The 13,904-nt window shown below is 42.0% G+C and overlaps 1 protein-coding gene across 3 annotated transcripts; it reads left to right on the top strand.

The window, feature by feature from the left end:
* The first annotated feature begins 3,573 nt into the window (after window positions 1-3,573).
* On the top strand, window positions 3,574-12,624 carry eno1a (enolase 1a, (alpha)). Of its 3 annotated transcripts, none has more exons than XM_027024209.2 (12): window positions 3,574-3,681; window positions 4,894-4,988; window positions 7,205-7,300; window positions 8,067-8,125; window positions 8,537-8,606; window positions 8,689-8,822; window positions 8,971-9,193; window positions 10,434-10,631; window positions 11,296-11,497; window positions 11,654-11,762; window positions 11,899-11,957; window positions 12,172-12,624. In XM_027024209.2, exons 2-12 carry the CDS (start codon window positions 4,904-4,906, stop codon window positions 12,233-12,235), a joined length of 1,299 nt encoding a protein of 432 aa, XP_026880010.1. In that variant the 5' UTR covers window positions 3,574-3,681; window positions 4,894-4,903; the 3' UTR covers window positions 12,236-12,624. The 3 variants fall into 3 exon arrangements, with proteins under 3 accessions (XP_026880010.1, XP_026880011.1, XP_026880012.1); XM_027024210.2 differs by lacking the exon at window positions 8,067-8,125 and adding an exon at window positions 7,747-7,805; XM_027024211.2 differs by lacking the exons at window positions 3,574-3,681; window positions 4,894-4,988; window positions 7,205-7,300 and adding an exon at window positions 7,787-7,805.
* Window positions 12,625-13,904: the final 1,280 nt, after the last annotated feature.

Raw genomic sequence — 13,904 nt, 5'->3', positions numbered from 1 at the left:
CTCTAACAATAGATATGATTAGCAGAAGCTTGATTTGTGAAAAAATACAATACTATTTTCACTATAGTGTTTTGCCATAAAAGTCTTTTGCTCCCAGTGTGGGAAAAAATTGTTACATTTAGCAATTTTAAAGCAAGAGTCAAGAGACTTGTCTTTGACAGCTCAATTAAATTTAGAGCAACATTGTGTCAAATTAAATTTTAGCCAAATTTATTCCAATTAACTGTTGTCTTCTATGACATCTCATGATTTAGAAGACAACTCTCTATAAGCAGAGAATCAGGCTCTTACAATGGCCATCCTCTTCCCTTGATTTAAATCATACTGAAAACCTTTTAGTGAGGTGAAAAGGAGAGTACACAAGCAAAACTCAAAGGACTCCGAAAGATCTGAAAAGATTCTGTATGGAGCCCAGGATCCCAGATCCCAGATCCCAGTGTTCTCCCATCACATCCAGTGTTAATGGAAGACTGAAGATTTCTATCTTGGCAAAGAGAAGATGTACAAAGTATTTAAATGCAAGGATTCTAATAATTATCATGTTTCGGAAAAAAAAAAACCTTTTTCTTGATTATGATCGAGCTGATTAACAACCAAGGGTTTTTCTTTTTCCATTACTTTTAAAAAATCTTTTTCTTTTTTTCCATGTTTACCATGCGAGCCAGTAATTTCAGAAAGCACTGTATATCTGTTCTATCATTGTCTAACAAATTATAGGTATCAATCACTCCAACCAGAGTGTGAGAACACATAGTCATCATGGCCTTTATGGTTCAATGGCATTTGAAATCTGGAAAACCAAAGACATTCCCATAATTCTGTCAAAGCTAACCTAAATGCATGCAGACCTCTAGTTTTAGCTGGTCATCAACAATGAAATAATTTTTGAAGAACTGTCTGTTTGTGATAGATCTTGTAATACATTTTTGTCAAGGTTTTGTTTCACCAACTCCACCCATGTTAATTTTGAGAATAAGAAAGCTTGTGATAGCCTTTCTAACTAGCGTTTCACTTCTGCACTTCCTAACGTTTGTGGTAATTGGTGAGCAAAAGACACTTTATGTAATGCGTTTTAGATATTTCATGTATATTTCGTGCATTTTTCATGCATCATGCATATTTCATGCATTTAAAACATGAAGATTGGTCTTTTGAATTAACTTATTTCTTCAAGTTTTCCCTTCCATTGAAAGACAAAATCCAAAACCAACAAGTTTTATTTTTCATTTTCAATGACTTCCTTGAAGGTAAAACCTGTTGCAATGTTTTAAAACATTAGTATTAAATTAATGTTCAAAAATAAATCTTGAATCTCTAAATTGGAGATTCCTCAAAATAGCTGCAATACCTTACACCCAAAATACAAGGATCATCAAATCAACATTCCAGAAAAAGGAATGGGTTTCTTGGATTTCTTGGTTTTCTGCCTTAATAATATCTTCAAAAACAAGAGGAATCTGGTTAATGAGTTTCATCAGATATTTGGAAAGGAAAAGTCTTTCCTGCTGCGCTATCACGCCTTTGTAGTCATTCCTTTGAATATCTGCTTTTAAAACATCTATAATTTTAGGATTTATCTATGTTTGTATTTCAAGGCAGTTAATTTTGTCTCCTAAACCAATTTAATGTTCACTGATTCAGAGATAATTTTGAATCATCTGATCTTGTGTTATTTTGTTGTTCTGGATGTTGTTGTTGTTGTTGTTGTTGTTGTTGTTGTTACTATTTGAGGATGGCCACAGAATTTACAGACAACTGCAGCTCTTACAATTTGATTTAATGGTTGACCCACTTTAGTAAACTTAATCATAGGCTTTTATTGACTGGTTAACTGAATATATTTAGCCATTTTCTTCTCCCTTACATTCAGGAATGAAAAACCCAGTCTACATGTAGTGTAAGCTTACACATGAACCCTCACTGGTTAACAATAATTGCTGACAAATTAGCTTGCATGCTAATACTATATAACTCTGATAAAACACGTATATGTTTAGATAAAACTTTTCATGCTAAAACACATTTTGGACTTTTATTGGTTTAAACTTCAGACTTTATTTCGCATGTCAGTTTATTAGATGCATCTATCTTGTAGCTTCATTAGACACATCTATCTTGTAGCTATATTTTAGAAATACTACATAAGTGTACAATTAGAGTAAAAGATCATCTTCCTCCATCAGTGTTGGTTGTTGGATGGATATCTTTGGTGAACAACTCAGCCCAGCAGTGTCCATGAGGTGTAAAATACCCAGCAACACTGCTGTGCCAGCTCAGCAACACAGCCAGACCACTAACATGTTAGTGTTAAAGATGTGTTCATAATTGTTTGCCACCTAAATATTACTGGATCAGGAGTGGTACTGTAGTCTTCACTGTCCAGTGGAAAATGGGTTCAGGGTAGCTGAAGATTTAGGCTTGCCCACAGACAGGCCATTTTAAATGCTTAAAATCACCTACAAGACTTAAGAAAATTGCTTAATAAAGTCACCAATGATAATAGGGGCAAGGCCAGTGTTTCTAAGAACGTGGCAGGTCAGAGTAATGTATTATTAAGGAATTATAGACGGCGTTATAAAGCTTAAAGCATAATCTAGTAACGCTTTTTGAGTATAGAGATATTTCTTGCATATTTCTTGCCGTTTTACGTCATTTCTCTTTCAGACAGGAAATGACACTTGGAAAGAAATGGCTTTCATGGTGCTGTTCTTCGAGCAGACGCCAGGTGTCGCAGCATCAGAGTCGATCCTTCTCAAGGTCACACACTGCGTCAGGCGGCCATACACGATGCGCGGGTTTGCACAGCCACTGCATCACGAAGGCCACCACGGAAACCGATGAGCTGTCCCGAGAAATCTCAGCCGTCAAATAGATACTACTAAATTAGTAACGGGAAATTACCACATTGTGTGAAAAACACCACTGAAAAATGATGTGTTCTGAATTCATGTACAAATGGGTCTTAGCTTCTCAACTGAGTCTATATTTAAGTTGCGTACTGGTTTAAAGGTTATTTAATAACGATATTGGATTAGTGAAAAATAGCAATGCGCCACTGTGCAAGAACAGCCCAGTTCATATCCTCGAGGTATTGTATTGTTTTATATACCCCCATAAAATGTATTTCATTTATAAATAGAGTCTCACTGAAACTAATGTAAATCTATTAATACAATTAAACACAATGCAAATAAAGCTGGCCAAAATACAAATGATATCTGAAACTTAAAGCAGCTTTCAGTGAACGTGATGAAGCACTGTGACCAAACGCCTGCCTATCTGATGCGCCGCACGTAGGCTGCTCCGCCATACCTACATGACACGTCAAAAATGAAAATTAAAAATGTGAGCAATTCGAGTTTAAATCGCTTCTCTATAACATTAAACTAAGTAAACTACAGCGCGTCCGTCCAACATGCATTTTAAACATACACACATATATAATGTTTATGCTTAGAATAAATCGTTGGTGTGCACCATGGCAATTAGATGAAGTCGTAATTCAGGAAACGTGCGCTACTGCGTACACGTGCAGTACCGCGTGAGGCCAGCGCGACCAATCGTGTGCCGCCGTGCGCTCGCCCCCGGCTCCGCTTCCTCTCGCGCAGGGCTGTGCCCGTCGACCTTGTGCGCTCCTGCGGCGGAGAGTGAACACTGCTGTCCTGCGCGCGGCCAGACGAGGTGAGGCGAGTCCTGCTAATTCCTCTGCAAATTTGCTGCTGTTTGAGTGTCAGCACCTGCCCAGATAAGTCGTCGTCTTAAACATCGTTCGTAAAAGCGACCAAATCGTCATTTTTATCCGAGTTGTGGCGTGTAAAAATGATTATGCGAGTTGTGAGCTCCTCATGATGCTCTTATTGATGTAAGGGAGTATTTATCCCTTATATTCCACCACGCTTAGACTAAGTAGCGTTTTTGACTCCTGCGGCCGTCCTATCGCAGCAGATGGGCTTGTTCAGTTGCATGTGCGAAGCGGAAAATGTCGATTTCCGCATTGCACTCGAAGCTGTCGGGTTAGAGATCTCCGGTTTGACGGACCCTTTGAGCCCCATGTTCGCTAAATCACTGGTGACCAGTGCTGGCCTGCGATAAGAGAGACGTGTGTAGGGCACACCACCAAACGGCAGGTTACCGACTACGTACCATGTCCTTCGTCGTTTTCAGGTTTCATAATTAACATTATTCCAGAGCTGCTCAGTTTCAACGGCAGTGTAAAGCTCCGGAACTCGTGGATCGGTGTGTGCCTTGCAGATTGGCTTTGGTCATTTGCTGCTGTCCGTCTGTCGGATAACCCTGGCTGCTGTTCTGGGTCCAGCGGCAGGTTTCCACCGACATTTAAGGCCACAGGTTTTTCCATTGGTCCAGCTAACGCACATATATTTGTTCTCAGTATACTAGCTGAAATGTACTACACACCATTTGAAGGCTCTCTAATGGGAAATAAAATCATAAGCGATACACAGACCATCATAAATGATTTACATTAACGATAATCTCAAGCAATTTGATGCTATAGTGAATTTCGATTCAATTCTAGACAAGCTTGCCTTCACTGACTCACTGTTTCCATGGCTGACTAGTGGTTTCTTAATGGGAATGAATGAGACATTTGGGCTGTAGTGAGTAATTGTGTTTTTTGTTAAATTCTTTACCTAGTTTACCTTCCCTTTAAGTGTTCCCTCTGTTGTGTAAAAAGGTCGTTTAAGGGTATAAATGCCCTTGGCAATAACTTTTTTGGGTTTGGTCTCTATTAATGTGTGTTCTTTCATTGACTCACCAAAGTTATTCAGACATTGTGTTCGTTTCTCCTCAGTGTTGCCTTTTATCCTGCATCAGTACTGTGTGCATGCTTGTGTAGTGTAATCATTAATCCTAGCATCTTCTTTTTGCCAGATCCTGCAACATGTCCATTTTGAAGATCCACGCTCGTGAAATTTTTGACTCCCGTGGAAACCCCACGGTGGAGGTCGATCTCTTCACTAAGAAAGGTAGACTGCAGTTGGAACTCGAAGCACTTTGCCCTACTGAATCTCCTAAATATAAATGGTTTTGATATATTTTGATATATTTTAATATATAAATATATTTAATATATTCATTCTGCCGCATCTTGTATGCTGCAGAACATTAGTATGAGGTCCCTTTGAATCACCTTTGTCTCTACACAGACCACCTTATTATTCTGCATAAGAGTCAGACCATGTAATTTTGTAGTTGCCTCTAAGCTGCGTAAATATGGTCATTTATAAAATATGAGTCCCATTAACGATTCTGGGCATTCCCCCAAAGCTGCATGGAGTGAGCCCTCATTGGCAGCCACATTGATGCACAGTGCCTGTGACTGACTGCTGTGTTGGCACTTGTTGCACACAGCACCCAAAATGCAACAACTGGGTTCCATTTGAGTGTGTGGTCTGGCTGCTCTCTGGCCAGGCAGTCGTCCCCTGTGTGGTGTCGAATAGCCTGGAAGCGGGAGATCAGGTGGAAGACAGTTAAAAATAGCCGGCATAATGGTATGCGACATGGATTGCATTGCATCTCGCTGGAAAACCGAGAGAACCTACAGCATGGCTGGGGTTCGTTTGCTTCCACCTTACTGTGCCCCACATTTCATTTACGGTGTTGATATTGTAAAATAATTTTGCATATAGACTTTGAGCAAAACCTTTGGATGCATCTTATGTTATTTGTACCACTGTTCATTTTGAGAGACCAATATGTTAGCGGCCAAATGCGGAAACCATAACCAAGCAACCAACTAAACTGGCTTCGAGCCATCAAACCTTTGTGTCAGCATTCATGCATGGTGGTTTAAAACAAAGGAGTGGTTTAGCCCCTAATGGCCACACTGTTAATTTGAATAACTATTTGGGGTGCATGGTTAGTTTAGTCATTAACTATCTGGGATGCACGGTTAGGGTGTATGGGCTTCCAAGCTAGCAAATGGCTAGGTTTGTCTCCCAAGGAAGAATCCTTTTCCCTGCAGTATGATTGGTGGCTTAGCTGCCTTCGGCAATTAAGGTGTACACTATTTTAAATGGGTTTTTTGCTCTCAGCCATGTTTATCACTTGCACTGCATGCATATTAGGTTGACACATAAAAACAACTAATTATGGTCAAACATGGAAACTGCATTTTTTTTTGCATAATATTAAGGGGGGAAAACCAAAAAACAGTTTTGATAACTTAACGGTGGGCACAAATACTTTTACAAGTAAGGATAAAATATTTAAAGAAGTGTAATGAGACCACAAATGTAGTACATAGTAAAAATTCTGTGCTGTAGGTTTTTGACACACAAATGACTTGAAAAAGCTTGTGAATGTCACTGCACCCATTAATAAGCAAAGGCAGCATTCATTAGATTGATTGTTACTGTGATGTAAATTGAACTACTGATTTGTGAGTCTTGTTGCACTGCTGCAGATATGAAAGTTTTATTTTACTCATGTCTTCAACCGAGAATAATGGAAAAAGTCCCAAGCCCTGCACCAGATGAATGTAGCCCTACCTGCAATCGGTGTTCAGGCTGACAGTAGGAAGTCCAACCATGGCTTGGTGGTGCAGATGTGTACCGCTCCCACACTCTGCCTGATTCATCGATGGTGTCTGTGGTTAAGCTTTAAATTCTTGTTCACCCACATACTCGGATGCTGGTACCATGCTGGTTCTCTTAGCTGAGCATGCTGGATGACACATCCCACATGCATTGAGACATGCTCTGTCCTCCAATCTGACCACCATTGCAACGGCCTGTATTGGAAGAACCGTACCCTCCTATGATGTGGAGGACAAAAGAGTCTCTTTTTATAAAGCAGTGTTTAAAGTGGTATATTATTGGATGTTTAAGTTCTGTGTGCATGTGTTGTGGTTTTTTTCTTTCTACTAATGTAGCTGATTTGTCTTTTGTTGTGAAAAGGCAGAACAGTGGCAGAGTATTTAACTAAAATTGGGATCAACATTCCATACTGAACATGCTGGTGTCACTGATGCGGTTGTGTAATGTCTTCTGCAGCATGGCAGGGAGGGAGGGGAGGCTTATATACATCCCTTATATGGGAGACCTTCAGTGTCACTTTCAAATGCGTCACTGTAGTGGGAATTCTGAGGAAGTGAGTCATCTTGACTACCAAGTGACTTGCTGATTGGCTCTTTGTAGGACTGCAGATGACGTTTTTTAATGTCTTTTTTTTTTCTCCCAAGGTCTCTTTAGAGCTGCAGTACCCAGCGGTGCTTCCACTGGCATCTATGAGGCCCTTGAACTCCGTGATAATGACAAGACCCGCTACCTTGGCAAAGGTAGGATTAAAGAGATATTTGCAAAATATGCATTATATGAGAAATAATTTTAGGGAATTGAAGAGATTTAACTTATTCCATAGTCGCAATCAACAGGCTAACATGTTTTATGCTGGAAAGTTATATTTTAGCTATATACTTGATTTTGTTACACAGATGCAACTACATTTTGACAAGGTACTGTCTAACAAAAATGAGCAATATCCTTTAGATCATATAGCTGCTGTAGAAGAGCCTTCATTATTACGCTATCTGGTGGTGTCATTTTGTTCAGTAATCTCTATAATTTTGTTAAATATGATTGTGGTAAAGTCAGCCTCTATCCTACTCAGCCAGGCCTCATTTAATTAACGCCTTGCGGCTTTCTACTTCTCACTTCTCTCTGTCATTTTTCTGATAATTTTCTGTCTCTTCTGATTCTGCATCTTTTTCTTCTCCTCTGTCAGGGGTGAAAAGAGCTGTAAAATATATAAATGAGTTCTTGGCCCCAGCTTTGTGTAATCAGGTAAATGAATAAGTGCAGTAAATCCTGTGAGGGTTATCTCAGCCCTGTGATAACACCCAAGCACGAGGCACTGGGTTTGCTTCTGGCACTAACCACAGTAGGCATTTACGGATGATCACAGAGATCCTGTGAAGCTTTCTCCCCTCATACATGCACTAAATATTCGCAATCAGAAGGGCTGGCTCTGTGATCGTCTAGTTGTGCCAGCTCTGCATGTTCTCCCTCAACTCAGGTCAGTGATGGTCTGCTTGTTCCTTGCAGGTGTCAAAAAAGCTGTTGAGCATATCAATAAAACAATTGCACCTGCCCTGGTTAGCCAGGTAGGATTGTTCATCTTTTTAATGAAATGACATTATAATATTGTTTTTACTGTAGATCATGTATTTATTTTTTTTAATATTAAGGGTATAACCAAGCATTTTGCTTTGATTTACAGCATGGGTTAGTTAGAGCCTATTAAACATTTTCACTAAATGTTTTATGAAAATTGTGCTTTAGAAATGTACAGGCAGTCAGAAAATTTTGTAGTTTTTCTAATGACACTGAATGCAGAACTTATTTAATGCTCCTGTTGACCTACTAACCTCAGAATGCTGGGAACAAATGTAGCATTACACAGGCCTTGTGCTAACTGGCCTTGTGCTGATGTGGTGTGTTTTAACACTGACTCTTGTGCCAAGACTTGCTGACGTGCGGTTTATTCTTATGACCTTGCTATTGTTCTCAAACAGAGCGTGTCCGTCTTGGAGCAGGAGAAGATTGACAAGCTGATGATCGATATGGATGGAACAGAAAACAAGTGTAAGCTGTTTGCAGGGTTACATCCATCGTCTCAGCCACTGTTTTTAAAGTGGTCTAATTTGTTGCCCTTGTGGGTCTTCAGCTAAGTTTGGTGCAAATGCCATCCTGGGTGTGTCCCTGGCTGTGTGCAAGGCCGGAGCTGCAGAGAAGGGTGTCCCGCTCTACCGCCACATCGCCGACCTCGCCGGAAACCCCGACGTCATCCTCCCTGTCCCTGTAAGCCTTCAGCCCGCCTGCTCCCGCGTCCGTCCCTGTGCTCCTGCTAGAGATGGAATGCCCACCTCTCTCTGCGATGGAGTGGGGGGTTTTCCGTTTGTCTGGTTTGCTTTGCTTGACCGTTAATGGTGCCCTTTCTGGTTCCCAGGCCTTCAACGTCATCAACGGTGGCTCCCATGCTGGCAACAAGCTGGCCATGCAGGAGTTCATGATCCTACCCAATGGGGCCAGCAGCTTCAAGGAGGCCATGCGCATTGGAGCCGAGGTCTACCACAACCTGAAGAATGTCATCAAGGAGAAGTACGGGAAGGATGCCACCAACGTGGGCGATGAGGGCGGCTTCGCCCCCAACATTCTGGAGAACAAGGAAGGTGAGGAAAGGGGGAACAGAAGGACTGTCTCATGGCATTAAAAAAATTATTTTTTTTGCTGTTTATTGTTCACAGTCAGCCTGAAAACTGTGGTCACATGGCTTGTTATACGATCAGAATTGGAAGTAAACCAAGTATTGTCTCTGACACAATGCCCTTTTAAAACTCTTGAGATTTCATGCCTCATTACCATGGTAAACTCATGAGACGTAATGTCTTGTTATAATTGGTACAAATTTATACTAATTATCAACCGGTAATGTGTTAATATTTAAAATGTTAGAATAAATAAAATGTCACCCAGGGAACATATTCTAAAGTTACAAGATAAAAATGTTTGCTTGGTACTAGTGTTAAATATTCAGCAAGTTTTCAATTAATTAAAAATAAAAAAATTGAAATATGATTAGTTAATATCAGTGTAGCCTGATAGAAGCTACATACGGAAGCTACAGTTTATCGCACAGGAATAAACATTACAATCGACATTTCAGTTTGATAGCACAGTTATGTGTGTGCCCGTGGACAAACCATTTCAGAGACACAAACTACTGGACATTTGGTTAAGGCTTTTGCTGGGTAGATTTCTCGATGTGAAAATGGGAATGGTGCATAACCCCGCACTACATTTAAATATTGGAGTTCAAATCTAAAACACTAAGCATTTAAGTGTGCATATCCTTAAACAAGTCTGGGCATTGCATATGAGACCACCCCAACATGGCCCAAGTTTAGACCTTGGCCCTAATCTTGGTGCTTTGGCGCTGTTGTAGGGAATTCCTCCCCTGAAGCAGCAGGTGGTTTCCAAAATGAGGCCTGGCTGCAGCAGGGTAGGCTGGGGGTGGGTAGCTGGGGAGGCCAGTGGCCCTGCTCAGAGGGCCCTCCCTCCTGGGGAGGCCCTGAGCGTGGCCAGTGGCCCTGCACAGCTGACAGTGAGGTACGAACTGGGAGCCCTACAGAACTGCATCTACCATGACTGCATGGTGACTGCTGATCAAGATACCACGGGGCACCATCGCACGCCGTCGCTATGTGAAGCAGTTCGTTGTCCCGTTGGCCAATCAGATTGTTCATATAGAAAAAATGAGTCAGATTTTCATTCTCTCGCTGGCTCCACTTACAGCACCTTCGTGCGGCTGACCTGGGGGGGGGGAACCTCCCACCACAAGCAACAGTCTCACAATGTCCAACGATGTTACAGTGATTCCGTGAATGAATATTTTTGGTTTTCTGCCGCCAGCGCTGGAGCTGCTCAAGACCGCCATCAGCAAGGCTGGCTACACTGACAAGATCGTGATTGGCATGGACGTGGCTGCCTCCGAGTTCTACAAGGAAGGCAAATACGACCTGGACTTCAAATCTCCCGACGACCCCAGCCGTTACATTAGTCCGGACCAACTCGGCAACCTCTACATGAGCTTTGTGAAGGACTACCCTGGTCAGTTGGTCAAAAGACAAATGTCATCAAAAACAGAAACGGTCGATATAACTCAATGTGGACCCCAAGTCATTTATTTTCTACAGCAGTAATCATCCCACCAAATTAACACCAATCTAACCTATATATTGCTGGTGTCATTAATTAAAATTATTATTATTATTATTATTTGGTTTTACAAAACCTTTAGCTACTCAGATTCTGTGATGTGTGAATCACACACTTTACAACAGACAGCACTGCCTCAGTTTTAATTTATAATTCATGTTATTGCAAATGGCTCTAAATTCTTCCTCAACAGTTAGTCCAAGAATGTTCAGAGTGCCTGCTTGTTTAGGCCTTTGAATCAACACAAGGGTCTCAACTAGCTGATCCAACATGGAACAGTAAATACCCAGCAAATGTATGAGCAGCATGACTTGCTGATGGGTTAACCCCCCCGAAGCCAGTCCGCTGGGCCGTGTTAATGTGATCTAGTCCATGTGAATGTGATCTAGTCTGTGCACAGACCCTCTTCCTCTCGGGGGGGGGGGGTGCTTAACTGATCGCAGCACATTCTCTGCATACTGACTATAGAATCCATTTGCTTTTAAAAGAATTTGGCATGCCCTGACCCCTTTGAATGGTTGGCTTTCTTGACTAATGTCAATCCCCTTCCTCTCAGTGGTCTCCATCGAGGATCCATTTGACCAGGATGACTGGGAAGCCTGGTCCAAATTCACTGCCAACACGAGCATCCAGGTAGTGGGCGACGACCTGACCGTGACCAACCCCAAGCGCATCGCTAAGGCCATATCGGACAAGGCCTGCAACTGCCTGCTGCTCAAGGTCAACCAGATCGGCTCCGTCACCGAGTCTCTGCAGGCGTGAGTGGACCCACATACTTTCCAGGCCCCTAGCGTTGGCCATGTTTTGTTTAGCTAGCATGGGACAACCCGTGTATGGTTGCGTTGTGGTTTGGAGTAAAGGGAGCAACATTGTCTCATGCTCTCTTCATGCCTTCCTTCTTCTGCACTTTGCAGCTGCAAGTTGGCCCAGTCTAGCGGCTGGGGTGTGATGGTGAGCCACCGCTCCGGAGAGACTGAGGACACCTTCATTGCTGACCTGGTGGTTGGTCTGTGCACTGGCCAGGTGAGAAGAACTCTTGGTATACTTACCTAGACCTCGAACCACTCGTGCCCACCGTCGTCTGCTTTACTGCTCAACACATATGACAAGCCTGAGCGAGGTTTCTTTTTTTTCTTCCTGTGCGTGTGCCTTAATCTAGATCAAAACAGGTGCCCCCTGCCGATCTGAGCGTCTGGCCAAGTACAATCAGCTGCTAAGGTGAGTTCCCTTTGCTGATCATAAAACAACTTTTTTTTTTTTTTTTTTACGTTTGTTATAAAGCTATATTAGCAAGAGTTGTGGGCATTTTGTTTTTGTAGTACACTATACTCTTTATTAATGACATACAGCAATTGAACAGATGCATTTGTATATGTTGCCAGACCTCATGTACGAGTTCTGATTTTTAACGTGTTCTGAATGAACTCGGCAGGATCGAGGAGGAGTTGGGAGACAAGGCCCGCTTCGCTGGCAAGAACTTCAGAAGGCCAATCTGAAGAGGCATCCCCCCGGCCCCCGCCAACCTCTACATCATCATCCTCACACTTCCACACACAGCCACGCAGAATCACTAAACGGAGCAGAGCAGTGCTGGAGGGGCAGTGAAACCAGAGATCCGCGGCATGAAACACTGCTTCTGGTGCCAGCTGGTGGTCCATCCTCCTGCACCCTTATAGCATTGGTCCTTTAATTATGTCCGTGTTTAGTGTGCGAGATTTGCTTTTGCTTCTTGTTGTAGTGTTTCTGGTCCTCTACTAAGTGTTTTCATAAAGCACTGAGTTGCATTGTGTGCTCGGCGTCCAAAGCCAGAAGTGTGTGCGTTGTGTTGCCTTTGAATAGCTGTGAGGCATGGCGTAAAAGCAAATAAAAGTATCCCCAAGTGGAAGTGTTGGTCTGTTCATTGTTCATTTTCTTTATTTTGCGTAAGTCTCTGTTTTTTGCTTGTTTATTTTGGGTGTTCTTTGTTATTGTTTAATATATACATTTCTCAGCACAAACGTTTAGGCTATGCTAATAAGAATTGGCTGAATAAGGAACAGGAACCCACGTACAATAGACATTCTGTGTACTGAGAGGACTGTGTGGCAGTAACTTGAGTTGCAGTAAAACCTCAGGTCAAACTTTGGTAACGAAATATGGCAGCGGGCTGGCTGGGGCGGTGGAGCCTGACCACGGGGAACGGGCTGCACTGGTCACCAGGCAGCTTACCGACACTACCACCCTGCAGCCAGCTGAGTCGCTGCCCTGGTCTACCCTCCAGGTGAGTCCTCTGCCATACCATCTCTCATAGAACTATTCTCGTTATGCCTATCAGCCTGCTATAAAAAAAAAAAAAGATCAGTACTACTCCTCAGTGTAAGATGTTAAATGTAATTCTCTGTGATGTTGAGCCCCTCGGCATATTAACTCTTTCAGAGTATGGAGCTTTTATTTTTTCCCGTTTCACACATGAGAAATTGGGTATTCCTCATAATCCCACGCTCACTTCCAGTATCTAAGGTCTTAGTGCCACCTAGTGGCTGCTTTGTGTTATCGTCCCTTTTGTGGGGAATTAACATGTCTTTGGTGACATTTGGTTAATAATACATACATCCCTTTTGTCATGTGGTTAAGTTCTTTTTAAATTGGTAGCAGCAATATAAATTACTTTTTTTTAATTTTCATGTAGAGCTTTTCTATTTTTGTTTTTGCAGAGGTCGGCATTACTTCGCTGCAGTTTGTTCAAAATTAATTTGGATATAGATGAGTGTTGTGTAGGAAAAAAACAAGGCCTTTGAATACAAACAATATTAAAACTGCAGTAAGTATGAAGGGTTTTGTGGGCCTCTACTGCCCTCTGCTGCCTCGTTACTATATTGGAACAGTATTGTACCGTTAATGCTGAATTTGCATAATTGTGTCATCTGACGCAGCACGTGACTAAAGTACCTGTGACTATACTGGAGAGGGAAATCATGGATTGCAGTGGCCTGGTCAAAAGCAAATTAAGGATGTTTGAGTAAAAAGATCAGGAAAGTTTTACATTTGTCCTGAGCACATAATGGGATTGGGCGAAATGGCCGATTTCTCCTCTTTTTTTTTTTTGTTTTTCTTCTTTTTTTTTTGCTCACATCATCATAATAATAATGAATGGTTTGGGAAAGGCAGGGGGTGGCGTCTTGCCTT

This window comes from Electrophorus electricus, chromosome 24 (assembly GCF_013358815.1).
Source record: "Electrophorus electricus isolate fEleEle1 chromosome 24, fEleEle1.pri, whole genome shotgun sequence".
NCBI lineage: Eukaryota > Metazoa > Chordata > Actinopteri > Gymnotiformes > Gymnotidae > Electrophorus > Electrophorus electricus.
Note: the sequence above shows the minus strand (reverse complement) of the source record. Positions and strands in the feature narration are given on the sequence as shown.

What these genes read in the sequence shown, in the direction of transcription:
- eno1a (XM_027024209.2), top strand. Translation starts at nt 4,904, where the DNA reads ATGTCCATTTTGAAGATCCACGCTCGTGAAATTTTTGACTCCCGTGGA. An exon ending in CATTCTGGAGAACAAGGAAG is followed by an intron (nt 9,194 to 10,433) that starts GTGAGGAAAGGG and finishes TTCTGCCGCCAG; the next exon opens with CGCTGGAGCTGCTCAAGACC. An exon ending in CTTTGTGAAGGACTACCCTG is followed by an intron (nt 10,632 to 11,295) that starts GTCAGTTGGTCA and finishes CCTTCCTCTCAG; the next exon opens with TGGTCTCCATCGAGGATCCA.